Source organism: Manis javanica, chromosome 5 (assembly GCF_040802235.1).
Source record: "Manis javanica isolate MJ-LG chromosome 5, MJ_LKY, whole genome shotgun sequence".
NCBI classification, from domain to species: Eukaryota; Metazoa; Chordata; class Mammalia; order Pholidota; family Manidae; genus Manis; species Manis javanica.
This window is the reverse complement of record NC_133160.1, coordinates 70,949,508-70,969,594: the sequence shown is the minus strand read 5'-3', so window position 1 is coordinate 70,969,594 and position 20,087 is coordinate 70,949,508. Positions and strand designations below refer to the sequence as shown.

Below are 20,087 nucleotides of genomic sequence, written 5' to 3'. Positions count from 1 at the left end.
AAAATGTCTTGATTCCATGTGAGAACATGTTGGTAGGTGAATTTTCCAGTGTAAAAACTCAATGGTCCTTGCTTTGCATAATAGTACCAGAGAGGTTAAAAATAGTGTAGTATTTTCAACAAGTCCTTCTAGCTTGACTGGGCAGTCAAATCTCTGGAGAAAATTAAGCAAGGGATATGTATCTTTAGACAACTTCAAAAACAAAACATAGGCAATAAGAAAGTTTTTATTCTCCATTAAATCTAAATAATGTAGAATTTAAAAGGGTTCAGTTTGGTTATTCAAGGGCATATTTATGTATTCTCTTTAATGGATAAAAAATAAAATCTAGCTTTTACTATAATGTAATGTCTCCCTGGATTCTTTCCCACTTAATTATTGATTGCAGATTGCAGAGAAGACTCTAAAATTAGCTTTAAAAAAGCTTACTTTTTTTGGAACTCAGGAATCAAGCCTTGCTTTTAAAAGCCCTTTCTTTAAAAAAAGGGACTTGCTTTTAAGCTTTAGTTGTATATTTTTTTACTCTCATTGCTGAATCCTCACAGCCCTGTCCTGTCATTTGTCAAACTAATCAGTAGATTAAATTACTAAGTGATTGTTTTCTGTGATTTTTCTGGTTTTGTTAAATATTTATATCGTATATATCAAATCACATTAACAAGGTAATCTGGATATTCACAAATACTAGTCAATAGCTTAATATTAGACAATAATTAATACTAAAATTCTATACTATAAATTATTTTATATTATCATAGGTTATTAAACAGGGGCTCACAGCTAATTCTTTACTAGACAGAGGAATGCAACTTTCAGGATCAACTTCAAAGTAAGTAAAAATTACATACTTTTGAAATGTAAAGTCAGTTTTTTAAATTGAAGTATTGATATACAATCTTATATTGGTTTCAAGTATACAACACAGTAGTTCAGCAGTTACCCATATTATTAAATCTTCACCTCTTCTACTGCCGTTACTATCTGTCAACATAAAAAGATGTTACAGAGTCATGACTATATTCTCCACGCTGTACTACTGTTCCCATGACCGACTTATATTGTGATTGGAAATTATTGTGCCCCTTTATCCACCTCATCCTCCCCACCCATCCACCCCAACCCCTTCCCATTGGTAACCACTAGGAACTTCTCCATGTCATGAGCCTACTGCTGTTTTGTTCATTCTGTTTTGCTTTCTTTTTATATTCTACAAATAAGTGAAATCATGTGGAATTTGTCTTTTTCCACCTGATTTATTTCACTTAGCTCAATATCCTCTAGATCCATCCATGCAAATGGCAGGATTTCTTTCCATTTTATGGCTGAATAATATCCCATGTGTATATGTACCACATCTTTTTTATCTATTAATCTATTAATGGACACTTAGATTGCTTCCATATCTTGGCTAATATAAATAATGTGATGATAAACATAGGGATGCATATATCTTTTCGAATCAGGGATTTTGTTTACCTTGGGTAAATTCCTGGAAGTAGACTTACTGCATCTTACGGTATTTCTATTTGTAGTTTTTTGAAGAACTTCCATACTGCTTTCCACAGTGGCTGCACCAATTTACATTCCTACCAGCAGTGTAGTAGGGTTCCCATTTCTCCACATTCTCGCCAACACTTGTTATTTCTCGTCCTTTGGATAGTGGCCATCCTAACTGATGTGAGGTGCTGTTTCACTGTGGTTTTAATTTACATTTCTGTGATGATTAGCTATGTGGAGCATCTTTTCATGTGCCTGTTGGGCATCTGTATTTCTTCTTTGGAGAAGTGTCTGTTCAGATCCTCTGCCCATTTTTTAATTGGGTTCTTTGTTTTTTGGGTATTGAGGCATACAAGTTCTTTATTATATTTTGGATGTTAACCCTTTATCAGATAAATCATTTACAAATATATACTCCATATTCCAGGGTGCCTTTTTGTTCTGTTCATGGTGTCCTTTACTGTACAGAAGCTTTTTAGTTTGATTTAGTCCCACTTATTCATTTTTTATTTTGTTTCCCTTGCCTGAGGAAATGTGTCCAGGAAAATATTGCTCATACTTAATGTTCAAGAGATTTTTGCCTGTTTTCTTCAAAGAGTTTTACAATTTCATAACTTACATTCAAGTCTTTGATCCATTTTGAGATTACTTTTGTGTATGGGAATTAGACAATAATCCAGATTCATTCTCTTATATGTAGCTGTTCAGGTTTCCAGCATCATTTATTGAAGAGGCTGTCTTCCCCATTGTATATTCTTGACTCCTTTATCATTTATTAATTGACCATATAAGCATGGGTTTATATCTGGGCTCTCTATTCTGTTCCTTTGATCTATGGTTCTGTTTTTGTGCCAGTACCATACAGTTTTAATGACTGTAGCTTTGTAGTGGAGTTTAAAGTCAGGGAGCATAAACCCCCAAAGTCAGTCTTTCTTGATTTTGCAATATGTAGAGTTTATTCTGAGGAGTAACCATTCTTGACTATAGACTTAAAGAATAAATTACCCTAAATTATTCAACTCTGTTGTCTCTCAAGGCTTTGTCCACATTTTTAAGAAGTCCATAGCATTTCTATTAGACATACTAAGCAAACCATAACTTGGCATGTCAAAATTGGAAACTAACAAGAATTCAGCATTGTAATTTTCATATATTGGAAAAGCCCTATTCTATTTAAGTAAATATGTCAAAATTTTTTCTTATTTGATCTATTAACCATCTTTGATCAATTTATATTTTAGTACCTTATTTTCCCTGTTTTCAAAAGGTATATGGGACATAAAATATCTAGCGCAATTCCATGAAATTTTTAGTTGAAATAAATGTAGGTTTAGTGACTACTAATGTTAAGGAAGCTACAACCTCTATTTTTTTTTCATGATCTTTTTAATATATACTTTGCTTGTTAAATTGTATAGTACACCATATACTCCTCTGGAAAAGAAAGCTGTTGATAACACAGATGATGAAACAATAACAGAAGAGTGGACCCTTGATCAACCAGTCTCTCAGACCAGGACAACAGCCATAGTTGAAGTAAAAGGAACTGTTGACATTGTTCTGACTCCCCTGGTGGCTGAAGCTTTAGACAGGTATTAATTTTGTCTAAAAATGTAACTACTGTTTTACAAAATGATACAGGTATGTGATATGATTAGAATATATGATATGGTATGTTCATAAAGAATGTTGATGACTATTTTGACTGAACAAAAATGAAAATATGTTTTTAAAGGTCTGTGTTTCAGTATCATTTGTTACTTTTTAAGTCTAAACAGTTATGTTGCAATATTATAATAATTATATTGCATTACATCTTCCATTTTTTATTTTTGGGCTGATGATCATAAAATGATCAAATACCCAGGAACCAATTACTGAGTTTGATGTTCTTTCTACTATGTAGTCAGTAAGGAGTAAAGATTCTTTGTCCTGTAAGGAGCTTATAGTCTATCTAAGTAAATAAAACCAACATGAATAAAATCTAGAATAGAATATAATGGGACAGTTTAGAGAAATAAGATCATACTATTAAGTGATATTTAAGTTTCATTTACTGTTTTCCTTCCCTCAGATATATAGAAGCAATGGTTCATTTTGCTAGTACCCAACATCCGGCTGCAATTGTAGATGATCTCCATGCCAAAGTCCTCAGGGAGGCTGTCCAAAACAGCAAGACTACCTTCTCAGAAAATGTAAGCAATTTTTACTCATTGAGTAAAGCAAATTGAGTGTTCATTATACATAATACCCAAACTTGAACAAAATTGAATATATTAAGATTTTATTAGCCATTTCATATGTAATACATGGACATTTCTAAATAATCTTTGTGTATCATTGGCTCCATAAGAGAGAGCATACTTAATGATTCTGTGGATTAAATGGTAATATTTACTAAAATATAGCTTTATTTTATTTTGGAAGTAGCATAAGTCCAAACCTTTCCTAAAGAGCTTTTGCCCTAAGTGAATGAAGATTCTTTAGGACTGGTACATTCATTTTCTGAGGAAGCAAAGCTGCATATTGTTTTGACTTTCCTCTATGCTTAGCTAAATTATGTCTTGAATATTTTTTAGATTATTTTTGTTCATCTCAATTAATCAAGTCATTGCCTCCTGGTGTGTGATATTCTCTTTATGTGTAGTCCAAGCCACAAAACTGGTTTCTTACCAGTCATATCCTGGTGTTCTTCTGGTAATTTTGCATTTGACTTTCAAATTTATTGGGGTCATATTTGGACTAGAGAGCAGACGCAAGGTAAAAGTGAGGCTGATAATTTTTAATGGTCCAGTTATTCAAAATATATTGGCATTTCATGTGATATGTAGTTAGGGTAGAGAAATACACATTAAAAGAAATTTTTAAATATTCCTACCCAACAAGGAGCCAATGATCAGAATCAAACCTGCCCTCAAGTAGGTAGAATTTAGTTATCCTGAAAAAGGACCTGTTGTTATTACCTGGTATTTATTATCATTTTTTCTGTTTCCTTTGTAGGCTGATTTCACTTTGTTATGTATCACTTCTTTCAATCCTGAAGCTACCAATCTGTTTTTCAGCTTTTCTAAGTTTTGGACTGGGAGCAGCTAAGCCAGATGGCAGCTGGCTCATAGACAGGCCTACAGGGACACAGCGAATAAGGCATGCTGCTGTTGTGGGTGTTGTGGAAAAATGTCTGGGAAATAATAATTCCACTTTGAATCTTTTTAGTTATCTTCCAAACAAGATATTAGAGGAGCAAAAACTGAACACCCTCCCATAGGAACCACTAACCAAGGACAAGCACAAACAAATCTTACAATGAAGCAAGATAATGTAACTATTAAAGGTCTTCAGGCTAATGTCAGCATACCAAAGGTAACAAACAATATTTTTAAAAATTTTCTTAAAAAAGGACAACATTTTGTGGGTTTTATCCTTTGTGCTTACCAAACCGAATGGTGAAACAGATTGTAATATAAAAATATGTATTTTATTCTCTTGATGATCTAATGCAAGAATTAAATGAAAGTGGTTTACTTAAGCAGAATAGTGGGTAATTTTACTAAAATATTCCATATCTGTATTCCATACAGCCAGAAAGTATTCCATAAAGAGTTTAATTATGATTATTTTATAAGTCTTTAAGTTTTGTCTTCATCACTGTGAGATACATAATATACCATCTTAACAAAGTAATTTTTTCATTTTTTGTGTATTTTATTTTTAAGTGATTATATCACTTTTCAACTCTGAAATTTATGACATTTTGTGTGTTAGATAAACCTGTGTTTGTTACAAGCTTCAGTGGAAGAACCTCCAAGTACTGCTCCTAGTAGAAGTGTGACTCACGTTTCCCTAGTAGCATTGTGTTTTGACAGAATTGCTACACAAGTTCGAATGAACCGGTAAGAAAGATAAGATTTTGCTACGTTAAGCCATAATCGTCTTGCTCGACTTCAGAGCAAACCTAAGTCATCTTTTTAATACATTTCTGAAAATGTTAATGTTAAAACTCAAAACTGGCATTGAAATTTCAGATCTCACTTTGTAGATTAGCAAAGTAAGTAAAAGTTTTTACAGTTTTTACTCATATTATTTTTTATTAAGCACTGAAGAATTTGTTATTAATATTGGTTTAATTAAAATGGTGAATTAAAAAAAGCAACACTTACTAGTTAAATGGTTTTACTGAACTAAATTATTTAAATGTTAACCATCGTATTCTTTTTCTTTTAACATAAAGAGGTGTGGTTGAAGAAACTTCAAACAGTATGGAACCTGGCGGAAAATCACATTTTGATAGGTATGTCCATGCCTCTAAGATGCAGCCGCAGTCATCTGGATCTCTCAGATCAAATGCTGGTGCAGAAAAAGGCAAAGAAATTGCAGCCAAGTTAAACATCCATCGAGTTCACGGGCAACTTAGGGGTCTTGATACAACAGGTAGGACTCTACAGCAAATATTTTTTCTTTGACATTTTAAATGTAAGAGGATTTTGCAGAAGGAAACATGATAATTTTTCTTTGAATATTGCTACAGTTTGAATATTTTATAAGAAAAAGGTATTTCTGCATATGTTAAACACATGATGTTTAATTATCCATTACTCACATTCTAAACAGAATGTAAAGTAAACTTTGATAGGAAGATTAAGTGGCATGGCCCCAAATTGGAAACTGCTTTTATCTCCCATCTGTTATCTTCATGGTACTGGCTTGCTCACTGTAAAACAGAGAGACTGTGATATTTATAGTCTTTCTCACTTTTAAAAATTACTCTGTTGGCACAACTTTATTAAAAATTAATTTCAGTGTCAAAAGTAGATAGTCGAGTCTGTAAAATACAGTGGCAATAAGAGTTCTTGGTAGACATGGCTATGCCTTTTAAAGTCCCTGATGAGATAAAAGAGAAAATTAGGGATGTCACATACCTTTTCAATATTTTTGACTCAGCTGTGTGCATATGCTCATTTAGAGGATTAAGTGATATTAGATTGTCACATTCAATCCAAAAAAAAAGAAGTTTGTTAGTCTTATTTGAGATGATGTATGCTAGAATTTCCATGTGGGACAGGTTACCAGTCCTGAACAAATGATTTCCTTTAATTAGCTTAGCATATTCTGTAGGCTCTGAAGTTGCCATCATTCCTGCCTATATTCTTGGTCTATGTAACTGCTGTGACTTTCTCAAAGCTTATCTCACCATCCTTGTATTTCACCAAAGCATTTGACCTGAGGATTCCTAATAGAGAGACTTTCCATGACAACCTGAGACCTGCAGTCCTAAAGCTGCTGCAAAGTACAGTGGCTTGAGTATAAAAAAGGCATTTCTCAGCTCTGTAGTTTGCACTGGTAACCAGTTTATACTTGGGTGTTGTACAGTCCATAAGCAGTAACCAAATAGAATTTTAAAAGGTGCTTTATACAAAAATACTCACCAAAGAAAACACACCCAGTAAAATTCCAAGGTATACTCTGTGTTAAAAAGGCAGGGAGAAAAGAAATGTAAATGCCTTTGCTTGTATGTACGTAAAATACCTGTGAAATAATACTCAATAATCTAATGACATTTGTTACTTATAGGGAGAGGAAGTAGATATCTGGGTGTGGTGGTAGGGCTTTTCTTTGTATACCCTTTCATACTTTTTGGAACTTTGGTCTATGTTAGTATATTACCTAATCAAAAAAATTTAAATAAAATTCAAGTGAAATTCTCACCTTATACCATACACCAGAATAAGTTCATGAAATTAAGGGCAAATATAAGAAATCATAGAGAAATGTAGGTGAATATTCTCTCACATCAAGGAAGACTTTCTTATCATAAACAAAAAATATAGTATTTTCATGTGGTGGAATATTACATAGTTATTAAACAACATCTTTGAAGAATTTTTAATGACCTAAGGAAATTATGGTTTCCTGTTACATGAAACATGTGAACCAAAGCTGGGTTTGTAAAATGCTTTCTGAAAAGTTAGAAGGAACCTTACTTCAAATGTAAACAGGTTATCTCTGGGTGGTAAATCTACATGTGTGTTTTAAAAGCTTCTTTTTTGCTTTTCCATATTCATTATCTGTAATCAGAGAAAGAAATGAAAAAAATGGTAAGATAAATAAAAACCTCTGTCAGGCATTCAGGATGTCAGTTTCCATACTGCGTATTATAAGTGGTGGCATTACAGCCATGTCTAATGATGAATCTGTAGTTACATAAAATATGTTAGCATAAAGCAATCTTTTAGTAAAAGCTGTAATTTTCTTAGAAAATAATGGTTTTCCTAAGGCTGGGTAATTAATAAAAATTATTTTTTATTTTGTAAGATGATGGGAAAGTATTTAAAAAGTAGTTTACTCTGAAGCTAAATTATTCAGGAGCTTTCTTTTTCATTCAGGAGCTTTTTAACTTCACATTTTTGAGTACCCCCTAATCTTTCTGAAATGAATTCACCCTGCCTGTGAGCAATTATTTGTTAATTATGGTATCTTTTTTTTTCTCCCTCTTCAACATGATTCTAATACTTTTAAGTATGACATTGGACAGCATTATTTTAGAAGTTGGTTGGTTTGTCTGCTCTTTTTGACAGAATACAAAGATATCTTTTCAAGGTGACCACTCTGCCAAATGTTTACATTGTTTGTTTTTAAAAATACACAAACTTCTGTCTTTAAAAATGGTTGTTTTGTTCTCTTTTGATAACAGATATGGGTACCTGTGCCATCACTGCTATTCCCTTTGAGAAGTCCAAAGTTTTATTTACTCTTGAAGAATTGGATGAGTTTACTTTTGTAGATGAAACTGATCAGCAAGCTGTTCCAGATGTAACTCGAATAGGTCCCAGCCAAGAAAAATGGGGTTGGATAATGTTTGAATGTGGACTTGAAAACTTAACCATAAAGGGTAAGCATTTTTTTTTCTTTTTTTTTTTTTGAGAGGGCATCTCTCATATTTATTGATCAAATGGTTGTTAACAACAATAAAATTCTGTATAGGGGAGTCAGTGATCAATGCACAATCATTAATCCACCCCCAGCGTAATTCTCGTCAGTCTCCAATCTTCTGAAGCATAACAAACAAGTTCTTACATGGTGAACAAATTCTTACATAGTGAATAAGTTCGGTAAGCATTTTTTTTAATTCTGTTTAAGTGGTGGACAAATTTGCCCCACATTGCTGAGATGTTTTAAACAATTGTGACTTTCAGTAACACAAATCAGCATATTTAAGCAAAAACTGTGGTAGCTGGGATTATTACCATGTGACTAAAAACTAGTACAAAACCTCAATGCCTGAATGAAAAAAATTTGTGGTTCAGAAAAAATTCCCAAATAAAGTTTAAAGCCATTCAGGTTTTGAAAGTTTGTATCTTTGGAATCTGGATCTTTGATTTGTAGAGCTTTGCTATGTAGGATGAAAATACTGTAAATCCTTTTTTCAGTGAGACTGACTTATATTTGTTTTCTTTTAGATTATTGTAAAAATAGGAAGGCTGACTTGTCTATAAGACTTTTAGGTTTAGTCATATATAATAGTTGTGTATGCCTACAATTCCTTACCTGATAATCCAATCTTAACATTACTTTTATAGGTAAGGACAAAGTTTTGGTGAGGAAAATAAATGATCTTTATGAGATTTCTATTTTTTATTATCTTTATGGATGCTGTAGGTATACACAATAATTATTGATACACAACTATAATTAACTAAATTCTTCCATTTTTTTAGGAGGAAGACAGTCTGGTGCTGTTTTATATAATACTTTTGGAATTATGGGTAAAGCTAGTGTCACAGAAAGGGGTGGAGTGCTGACATCCAATAATTCTTCTGATTCTCCAACCGGCAGTGGCTATAATACTGATGTCTCTGACGATAATCTTCCTTGTGATCGAACAAGCCCTTCTTCAGACTTAAATGGAAATTCTGTTTCAGATGAACAGGTTGGTGAATTTCTAATAATAATAATAATAATACTTTGGAAATATAACAGGAAAACTACATACTCAATCCAAAATTAATTTCTGGAGTGTATTTGCTTGTCTTTCCATATTTTGGATTTTGCTGAAATGGTATTTTGATTTGATGCATAGTTCAAGAGTTTAATCATAGTTTTCTTGTGAAGTCTTTGGAAGTATTTGAAAGGTGGGTGGGAATTCGCACTTTAATTAGGGAAATTTAAAAATGTGGTAGCTGCTCCCTGGACAAAAGAGCTGGAAAGAGCCTAGCTACTAAAATACTAGACAAATTCAGACATCTTCTTGATGTCTCTGATTCTACTTGCCTTGCTGAAAGTTCTTGAATTTTGTCACATTGCTTTCTTTGAGCTCTCTGACTTTTCTTGGCCCATTCACTTATGTAGTTCTCTGTCCCTTAAATGTTGGTGTTTTCTCATGTTTTTTTTCTTGGCTGTTCTTCTGTTCTGCTGTTTGTCTACTCCCTGACTGACTTCATTTCCTAGTCCAGCTCCATAATTTGATGCCACTGTTCTTCCCAGTTGGCTATGTCTTTCAACCAGAATTACAGAATTGTTGTATTCAATGCCTTTTCTGATACCATCATTTATACCTGCTATAGGAACCAAAAATTCAATCTAAAATCAAGTTTATTATTACTTTTCTTCACATTTATGTAATTATAAATTATGTAATTCTTCGCTATTATAATTAGTTGCTCATTATCTACAAACCCTAGTCCCTTCTTAAAATTTCAAGTTCTTTAAGACTGTCTTCTATATCTTGGTATACCCAGTGTCTGGTTCACAGCCCTTGTCTGAAACCCATGGGCTGGATGAATTTGAGAAGCCAGATTTTTTCTTTTAAAAGAAAGGTAATATGCTGTGTGTACTACATGTCACCTAAACTGCTAATGGAATCTGAGATAGCACTCCATCTTGAAATATTTAAGTATTTCTGCAGCACAACTTTAATAAAAACCCCAAGTAGAATAAATAGTCTCTTATCAATTCAGATTACATTTTGATGCCACATTGACAAAAAAAAAATAGATTTTCAGAATATTGTGGATTTTAGAATTGCAGGTAAGGGAATGTGGACTTACATTTAGTGCCTCCTGACTTTGAAATTACTATGGTCTCTATTTCACATTGTCTTGTAATACTTAGTATTCAAAGCTGTTCTGTGGATGCTCTTCATTCCTTAATCATCCCACAAGAAAATGCTAATCTTTTCTTTATCTTGACCAATAACACATAAAAGTTAGAGGTCCTATAAGTATGTGTAGCAAACGCTACACTTTTTGTGTCTTTAATATCTTATTGCCGCCCTGCATTCTCAAGAATGGTAATTACACATTTAAAAAATATTATTCCTATTTCTCAATATAGATTTAGATTCCTAAATATAAGGTAACTGAGAGTTTTTTATTGTAGAGTGTTATTTATTTGGACACGGGCTGAAGTATATTTCTTATGACACTTTATTGTTTGAAATATTCTATTAAAATTGAATTGAAAATGGATTTCAATAGGAAGCAGAAGACCTTATTTCTGTTACTCGTTCTCCTCCTTAGTAGTTGTATGACCTCTGGCAAATTAAAAAACCTCTTTCTTGCTTTTTTCATCTGGAAAAAATAGCATTCAACTTCCCCAAACAAATGTGATTAAGTGAGGTGATCAAGAGAAACCTTGTAGTTCTAAGATCTTGGATTTGTGATTTGTTATAATGTAACAGTTTTTCAGACTATGTTTCTTGTAACTTCGAGGATCCACAGATTCTTCTCAGAGTCAGGGTTAGGATGCTCAGCAAGGTTTATGTTATCTTGTATATAAGGGTGCCCGGTGGAACTTGATTTGATGAAAGACTTTTGTGCTTAAAACATGAGTATCTGTACTAGTGATTTTAAGGGGCTATATGTTAATGAGGTTTGGTCATCTATTTTACATAGGATGAAGGAGTTGAATCTGATGATTTGAAAAAAGATCTACCTCTGATGCCTCCACCTCCAGATTCATGTAGCATGAAGCTAACCATCAAGGAAATTTGGTTTAGTTTTGCAGCTCCTACCAATGTGAGATCTCCTGCACATGCATTTTCTAGGTAAAAAATTGTAAAAATGTAATACTATCCCTTGATGTTTCTTTATTTTAAAAGACATAATATTGTTTCATTTACTTCTGAATTATTTTTCTGATTATCTGGTATTAGGGTTGCCTTTTTTTCATCTTTCCTACTTCATACTTTCTGTAAACATTATTCTCAGCTTTTTTGATGCCTTTTTTTTCTTAAGAGGGCTTTAGTTTTACTTTCATATGCACTCTGCCATGAACTTTTTACTCTTTTCGCCTCTAATAGGCTTTTATGTTTTTCTTTCTTTTCTCCTATAAACTCTTTGCATTTACTACTTCTGTGTTCGTAATTCACCTGGTGGTCAAAACAAAAAGTAATTTTGCCTAAGTAAAATAGCTACTAAGTCCATCATGGATGGAAGACTGTTTGAAATACAAATCTTAACACTCATTTTTATAACTTTTTTTTTTTTTTTTTTAAAGGCAGCTGAACCTTTTAAGTACTGCAACTCCAGCTGTTGGAGCATGGCTTGTTCCCATTGACCAACTCAAGTCATCCTTAAACAAATTAGAAACTGAGGGAACCTTGAGGATTTGTGCTGTTATGGGATGCATAATGACAGAAGCATTAGAGGTATATCTGTCAAGAATACAACATACTATATGTACACAGTTTACTATTGAAAATGACCCCCTATTGTTCATCATTTGAAAATATCAGACCTACAAGTTGTTAATTACTGGATGTTTTTTATTTGTAACATCTTTGAGATATCATTCTAAATCTGTTGTTTTTGCTTTATTTCAGAATAAAAGTGTACATTTTCCTCTAAGGAGTAAATACAATAGACTTACAAAAGTTGCCCGCTTTCTCCAAGAAAATCCTTCATGTTTACTGTGCAATATCTTACATCACTACCTGCACCAGGCAAATTACTCCATCATTGACGATGCTACAATGGTGAGATACTGAAGCCATATGTTATCTTTGAAGAAGCCTTTATTCTGTTGAGGAGCGAAACCGCAGGGTTTGAGATGCATATGGGAAATCCAGCAAAAAAATATGCCTAGAAATACAGTCATATAGACCACAGTCGGCTCAGATTAATTATTTGGGAATTGCCAGCATGAAGGTGTTAGAAGCTATGGCTATGGATGAAATTTATAGGGATGATGTGTTGAGTGAGAACCTGGTCAAGAATGGAACCCTGAAGAATACCAAAATTAAAGGAGGTTGGAGAGGGTGGGTAGAGTATAGAGTGCTAAGGAGGCAATGTCACAGGAGCCAAGGGTATAAAAGAATTTCAAGCAAGAAAGTAATCACCAGAGTCAAATTTCACAGAAATGTTTAATAAAATGAGGACTACTTAATGACTGAGGAGAGAATATATAATTGTACAAAATAAATATGGTATATCCCTGCCCCTAGACAAGCACAGTGGAGGTAATGTGTCCTATCTAGGGGTTTAGAGATTATGGATCTTCCTTCTCCTCTGGAAACTTCTCTTCAAGAGAGAATACATATCATTGTTGTTACAGAGTGATGGACTTCCTGCTTTGGTAACATTAAAGAAAGGTTTAGTTGCACTGGCAAGGCAGTGGATGAAGTTTATTGTGGTGACACCAGCCTTTAAAGGAGTTAGCCTACATCGACCAGCTCAGCCCCTGAAACCTCAATCTGCTGTGGACCATGAACATGAAGATGGACTTGGGCTAGACAATGGAGGTGGTCTTCAAAGTGATACCAGTGCAGATGGAGCAGAATTTGAATTTGATGCAGGTAATTTTATAAGTATTTTTAGCTAGATCTTGCACACTTGTAATATAGTACATGCGAAAATTTATCTGGAGTTGACATTCAAGAAAATGTCTGATGATCTGTAACACACTTACTCTTTTGAATTATTTTAGCCACTGTCAGTGAACACACAATGCTATTAGAAGGAACAGCCAACCGGCTTCCACCTGGTAGCTCTGGACCTGTAACCGGAGTTGAGATAATGAGGAAACTTTCTAAGACTCATACTCACAGTGACTCGGCGTTAAAAATAAAGGTACATTATTGTAATTTTTGATTAGTTATTTAGACTTACAGAAAAGACCTAAACTTTTGTTATCACAAGTTTAAATATTAGGTATCCACCCTAAATATTTAAATAGTATTTTTATGTTGAAATTATGTGATTAGTAACTTTCAGTCTACACATTTCTTTGAAAATTATGTCATCAGTAAGTAATTAATATCAAATAGGGACTACTTTAACTAACAAGCCTTAGGGCTGTCTTTTCAATTTTCAATTTGTTGAATATTGTATTCAACAAAAGACAGTATTGAGAATGCTGTTGATTTTCTAATTGTTTTAATGAGAAACCTTTTAGGTAATGCATGATCTATATACAGTTGGAGTTAGTTTATTTTATGTTTTTAATGACATTGTTTTGTTTTAAGAAATTTAACCAATCCTGGGTAAGACATATATAGCAAAGAGGTTGACTACCACCTTGGGAGCCAGACTGTCCTGGTTTCAATTGTGTCTGTGCCACTTAGTTGATTTGTGACTGAACAAGTTTTTAACGGTACTACTTCTCAGTTTTCTCACCTGTAAGGTGGAGATTACAATAGTAACTTCCTTCAGAATGTTGTTATAAGAGATAATTGAATTAGTACATGAAAAATGCTTAGAACGATGCCTGGCCATAGTAAGCACTTTAAAAGTAATTTGTTGTAGCTGTGGGTTACTTATTTATTTATTGGTAGTTTCCTTTTCTGAGCACTGAAAACAACAGAAAATTAATATTTTAACTTTCTTTGAAACTCTGGGCATAGACTTGCATTAATACCTAGAATTTGTATGGTAAATGATTGCTCATTTTGACTATATTAATTAAAATAAAAAGTTTCTGTACAGATTAAATAATAGAAACAAAATGGAAACACTTGACAAAGGGCTAATTTCCTAAATATAAAGATCTCTTCCTAATCACTAAGAATAGGAACACAACCAAGTAGAAAAATGGTTAAAGGCAATTTAGAAATATATACACACATATGAAAATGTAGTCTCTTATAATTAAATACATGTAAATTAAGTGAGGTTTCCATTTCTACCTATCAAACTGAAAAAGCTAAAACATTTGATAGTGAATGTTGTTGGTTAAGATGTGAGAATCTGGACACTCTCATACAGTATTGTTGGGAATGTACATTGGTGCAGTTTGTATCAAAATTTAAAATGTAAGGCCCATTCACCCAGTATGTCCATGTACAGGAACTCATTCTAAAGAAATGAGTGCTCAAGGACACATGTCCAAGAATATTCTTTACAACACTATTTATAATAGGAAAATAATGGAAACAACGTAAATGACTAACCATTTGAGGACTAATAAACTATGTACCTTGATACAGATACATTTTAGGAAGACTTCAAAGGATGAAGTAGAGCTCTACGTATACATGGAATGGTCACCAGAGTGCTTTGATTAATGTAAAAACAAAATATAGGGCAGTATGTATCTGTGTTTTTAAAAAGGATAAATATACATATGTATTTATATAATCATAAATTATTTTTAGAAGGATAGATGAAGAGAGGTTGATCAGACCTGTGTGGGCAGGGATCCCCACAGACTGGAGCTCAGGGGATGTTTTTCATTGACTAGTCTTGTGCTTTTAAAATTTTTGTTCTGTGAAGTTATTGCTCTTCTTTTTTTAAAGACATTCAGTGATAGTTTGATATACATTTTTTTAAAGTCTGGACTATCGGGCTTATTTCTGCAGTGTAGTTAGAAGGCAAGAACACTTAAATCCTCAACCCCTTAATCTGTCTCAAACTTTTTTTTCTGATTGAGTTTTTCTAAATCCTCTGATCATATTCAGGTGTTTTGCTATTAATGCTGTTTTCTTGCAGAAAAGCTTTTGACCATCCTTTTGTTTATGGATTACAGAAGTCCTCCAGAGAATTGAAATTGCAGATGCTGTGCTTCAGATCTCCTTTTCAGGAAGTTTCTGTCCTGGTAGCCTTTGTACTGTGTTTTAAACTGAACTCTAAGCTTAGATGGGACAGAACAGATAGACATTGGACATTTCTGTAATTTGTTTTTGTTTTTGTTTTTCCTTAGGGAATTTCTAGAAATTCCTTTTGGCATATTGCAGCTCTACAGAGAATCAATTCTTAACACAGAAATTCATTATCAGGGTACTAAAAAGGGTAGTTATAGTATTAAGAGTTTCAGTATAGAACTTTTGCCACCAGAAATTCCCTCTTCAGAATTCAAAGGGAGTTAATAATCCATTACTAAAATAAATGAATGATAATAAAGACTGTCCTTTATATTATTCTATAATGTCATAAAATGTTTTTTTGAGGTTCACCACAATTCTAGTTGACACAATCTGTTTTGGTGTTAATGTGAACAGTAGCCAGCAGTAATAGTGATTGTAGTAATCAGCAGGCATTTTCACATACATGGGAGCAAGCCCTGTGTTGGTCTTTATGTAGGGCATTCACCCATATCATTCTCTGAGCTATACCAGTGGAGATACTGCCACAGATTCTCCGGTGCATGTTGGACGTGCTGGGATGCCAGTTAAGGAGAGTCCAAGGAAAGAGAGCCTACTCAGCTACCTGACTGGAAGCTTCCCAAGCTTGCACAACCTCCTGGAAGGAACTCCCCAAAGAGGCAGTGCAACTGTGAAAAGTAGCTCGCTAACAAGAACAGGTATAGCCTCAATTTTGACAAGTACAAGTTTACTTGTATGGGGGAATTTTAAAAACAAAAAGAGGAATTAAGTTTATTTAAATATGTACTTCGTTGAACATATTTTGGGAAACTGTCCTGTGTGAAACTTGTTGGTGTTCATGCCCTTAGTTTGCATTTTTAAATTGCATCTTTGATGTTACTGTCAACGTAGGCATCGGATGGAATGCTGTCGAGGCAGCCAACAATGAGTTTCCCCCCATTATCATAAAAGTTATTTATTAATGCCATAAAAGCTAGATGCTAATAGTACCATGTACTGAGTTTGAAAACATCTGCAAAGACAGATAATCTAATCTGACTTTTCAAAAATAATTACATAAACCACATTTTCTCCTTAGTACGTAAGTACATACTATACTAAGTAAAACTTTATTTTCAGGAAATACAATGGCCACTGATATATTATCTGAACACCCTTTGCTGTCTGAGCCATCATCTGTGAGTTTCTATAATTGGATGTCAAACGCTGTGGGTAATCGAGGCAGTGTGATACAAGAATCTCCTGTTACAAAATCAGGACACAATAGTCTTCCGACAGGTATTGAGTTATCATGTTTTGCTTAAGTATCTAAGGGGCACATGTAAAGTTGTAGCAAAATTCTATTTTTCAGAGGATGGTCAAAAAATCTCAATCGCTTAAGTACTATTTAGTGGAAATTTGCTCATTTATGAAATGCCTTTGATAGTGTTGCAGTTGAGAGAACTGTAAGCAGTCACTTGGGTTCCTGTGAAAAGGCAACTATGTCAAATGTAAAATTATATGTAATTTAAAGATTATGAAACTGCCATTGAATGTGGCTGGTTTAATTTCAAAACACCAAAAAGAGGTAAAGGAAAAAAATGCAAAGTGTAATTGCAACATCATATACCTACAATGCAGAATATATTTTCAGTTTATCTAGAGTCCTCTGAGATGTGATAATCAGCATTCTTATACTTTCTATATTTACTGAAATATTTAAATCTAAAGGGTCTTAAGAGTAATAAAGTAAGATACTTGCCTTCAAGAGGGAAACAAATGAAGGCAATTTATTAATTTTAAAAGGATATGTATAAGATGCAATAAGACTAGCAGGGAATGCACAAAGAAGTTTTGGTAGCTATTTCCAGGAATGTTGAGTGGAGCCAGCCTTCATTTTCTTTTATTTTTTTATTTTTTATTTTTCAAATTTACTAGATGTGTGTATTATTTTCCTGTTAAAAAAATGTATTTTACTGATGGACAGTGACTGCAATGGCACATGGGGGGAGGACTCAGTAATAAAGGTGAATGTAATAACCACATTGTTTTTCTTGTGAAACCTTCATAACAGTGTATATCAATGATACCTTAATAAAAAATATGTGTATTTTTAAAAAGAGTATGTGAAGTAGACTTTGATCCTAGTTACCAAAGTCAGCTAAAATTGAACTGTGAAATAGCTATTTGAATTGCTAGTAAATTCTATTCAGACAGAAAATATGAAATTTATGAAATGTAGATGATATGCGACTACTCAGTCCTTTACTTTTTCCCTGGTGTGTGGGCCAGTTTTGAATCTGGAACTGATCCTAATTCTAATTGTGTGCTGGTTCTGACCACTGTCCTGTGGTGGAGGGACAGAAGGATGGTGCCTCCTCCAGCTCTTTGCACTTTCCTGATACTAGTCTCACTGCTACAAATAGTTTACAAATTTCAGGAGACCCGGAAGGAACATTTTCTCTGTGTCACAGGTCCTTTGCCTTGAAGTTAAAGGATAAAGGGAGTTCAGAGGAAGAAATAGTGCCATTTCATTTTTGCTGCACTTTGGGAAAGCATAGTTGGGAAGAAATGTATATGTGGGATTCTGTGACACCTGTGGCTTTTGGCCTGCTACCACTACTTTGTGCAGCCCTACTACTACCTGTGACTCTGGTCCTCTGTGCAGAGCAGGTGGGATATCAAATGCTTTTCAGAGATGTTCCAGCCGTAAAATTCTGTATTTCGGACTCACTGGCTCTAGTACAGACTTCATGTATGAGGATGATATGATATTTTCTGAAAATTTAGTTTGATTTCATTTTTTATTTATAAGCCATAAATATGTAAGTAACCTAAAATTGCTGGGGGTTTTCTTTGTTTGTTTGTTTATTTTTCAGTTTAAATGGTCTGGTAATACTACTACAATACAGGCTTCATAAATTTACTTTGCTCTACCCTTTAATGTTGTTTTTATTTCCTCATAATTTCTATCTTATTCTTGAACATTTACTCTGTTAGGTGTTGCACCCAATCTTCCCACAATACCTTCAGCCTCAGATTTCAACACCGTCTTGTCTAGTGACCAGAATACTTTGGACGGAACACATTCTCAGCATAGCACTAGTCAGGATGATGTGGTGGGTGTAGAAGAAGCCAACCAAGGGTTTCCTGCGGTGCAGCTTGCTGATGCACAGGTGAGCCAGCCTGTTTTCCCCTAGGTGGAGTGACCTCTCATTAAGCAGTACCTAGTTGGAATCATCACGTACTGTGCATCTTGGAATTATAGTGTAAGTCTTTTTTCTTTGCTTGTCTGCCCAAAGTCTATGTGCAAAAAAGGAAGAGCCTTTGAAAAGTACACTTGGTTAATTACAAATGCAAATTAGGCAGAAGAGTGGCATATAGTTAGATTGTCTGATATAGTAACTTCCTTGTTATTTGGAGGTACAGATTGGCTAAACATGACTAGAAAGTTAAATTTAATCATATCCTATTGTCTGTAGTCATACGTTCAGACATTGATCAATAGGAGGCACTGAAGATTTTAGAGTGGAAGAATAAAGTGACTAGAACCATACATGTAGAAATATTTATATGGGTAGCAATGGGCTAAATGGATTGAAATAGAGAAATTATAGGTGAAAAGATAAGTTATTGAGATAGTTCACACAAGTAGCAAGGAAGTGAGGCTCTGAGCTTAGATGGTTGTTGCTTTGATAAAAAAATACTGTGGAGGTCTCATTAATAGATAAAATTTAGAGAGCAAAATCCTTTGAAATGTACTTTTTAGTCTGAACAGAAGGCAAGTGGGAGAGTGGGACATGAGTATTAAGAGGTATTATTTTTTTCAGGATTAGAGAGACTCAAGCATATACAAACTTAAGAGGAATTAGGAAATTCCTGACTGAAAAAAGAGAAAAGAAGGGTAAACTGATAGGACAAGATTCAGAAAGGGATGAGAAGTGTTGGACTTTGGAGTCATTTACAGAGAGAGGTCCTTTAGACATAAAAACTCTGGAGAATTTTTAGGAGGCAGTAAGAACGGTTCAAACTATTCAGGTATGTTTGTAAATTGGTAGCTTCAGTTTTCTCTTACAGTAACAGGCAATCTGTGTTGAGAAATGTGTCTGGCACTTTAAATTTGCTTGAGATTTACTTCTCCAGTATACACTGGAATACTTTTTTAGGGACTTCTTTTTTTTTTTCAGGGAGAACGGGAAAAGAAATATTTTTTGTTTTGTTTTGGCCTATTATATTAATTGTATTAGCATTCAGGTCATATTTTCAGAGAAAACTGTACTATTTTACATATAAAACCCTAAAATCCACAATCACGAATATTAAGCAATACAGTAAAAAGCTGAGTAAGGTGATTTAGATATGTGTAAAGATTAGAGCAAACAGGAGTGGGAGAGCTCTCCACAGACTGCCAGAAAGATTGTCAAATAGTGCTGAGGTCCTAGTTAGAGTTTAGGTTACTGCTGGGGTACTAATGGATGCAATTATACCATTTCCTCTCACTGTCCTTAGTAGCTCAGCTATAGGAGTAGAAGACTATTGATCCAAAGCAAACGTAGTAAGAGAAATGAAGGATGAGATG

At 33.9% G+C, this 20,087-nt stretch overlaps 1 protein-coding gene across 1 annotated transcript in view; it reads left to right on the top strand.

The window, feature by feature from the left end:
* Window positions 1-20,087, top strand: part of BLTP1 (bridge-like lipid transfer protein family member 1) — a 206,293-nt gene that overhangs the window by 94,858 nt on the left and 91,348 nt on the right. Inside the window, 16 exon segments of the mRNA XM_073238071.1 lie at window positions 759-829; window positions 2,916-3,089; window positions 3,572-3,692; window positions 4,711-4,857; window positions 5,260-5,387; window positions 5,726-5,925; window positions 8,186-8,383; window positions 9,210-9,421; window positions 11,385-11,536; window positions 11,989-12,139; window positions 12,314-12,466; window positions 13,045-13,285; window positions 13,417-13,559; window positions 16,008-16,227; window positions 16,649-16,807; window positions 18,509-18,684. Of these exon segments, the coding sequence (XP_073094172.1) occupies window positions 759-829; window positions 2,916-3,089; window positions 3,572-3,692; window positions 4,711-4,857; window positions 5,260-5,387; window positions 5,726-5,925; window positions 8,186-8,383; window positions 9,210-9,421; window positions 11,385-11,536; window positions 11,989-12,139; window positions 12,314-12,466; window positions 13,045-13,285; window positions 13,417-13,559; window positions 16,008-16,227; window positions 16,649-16,807; window positions 18,509-18,684 (2,646 nt within the window).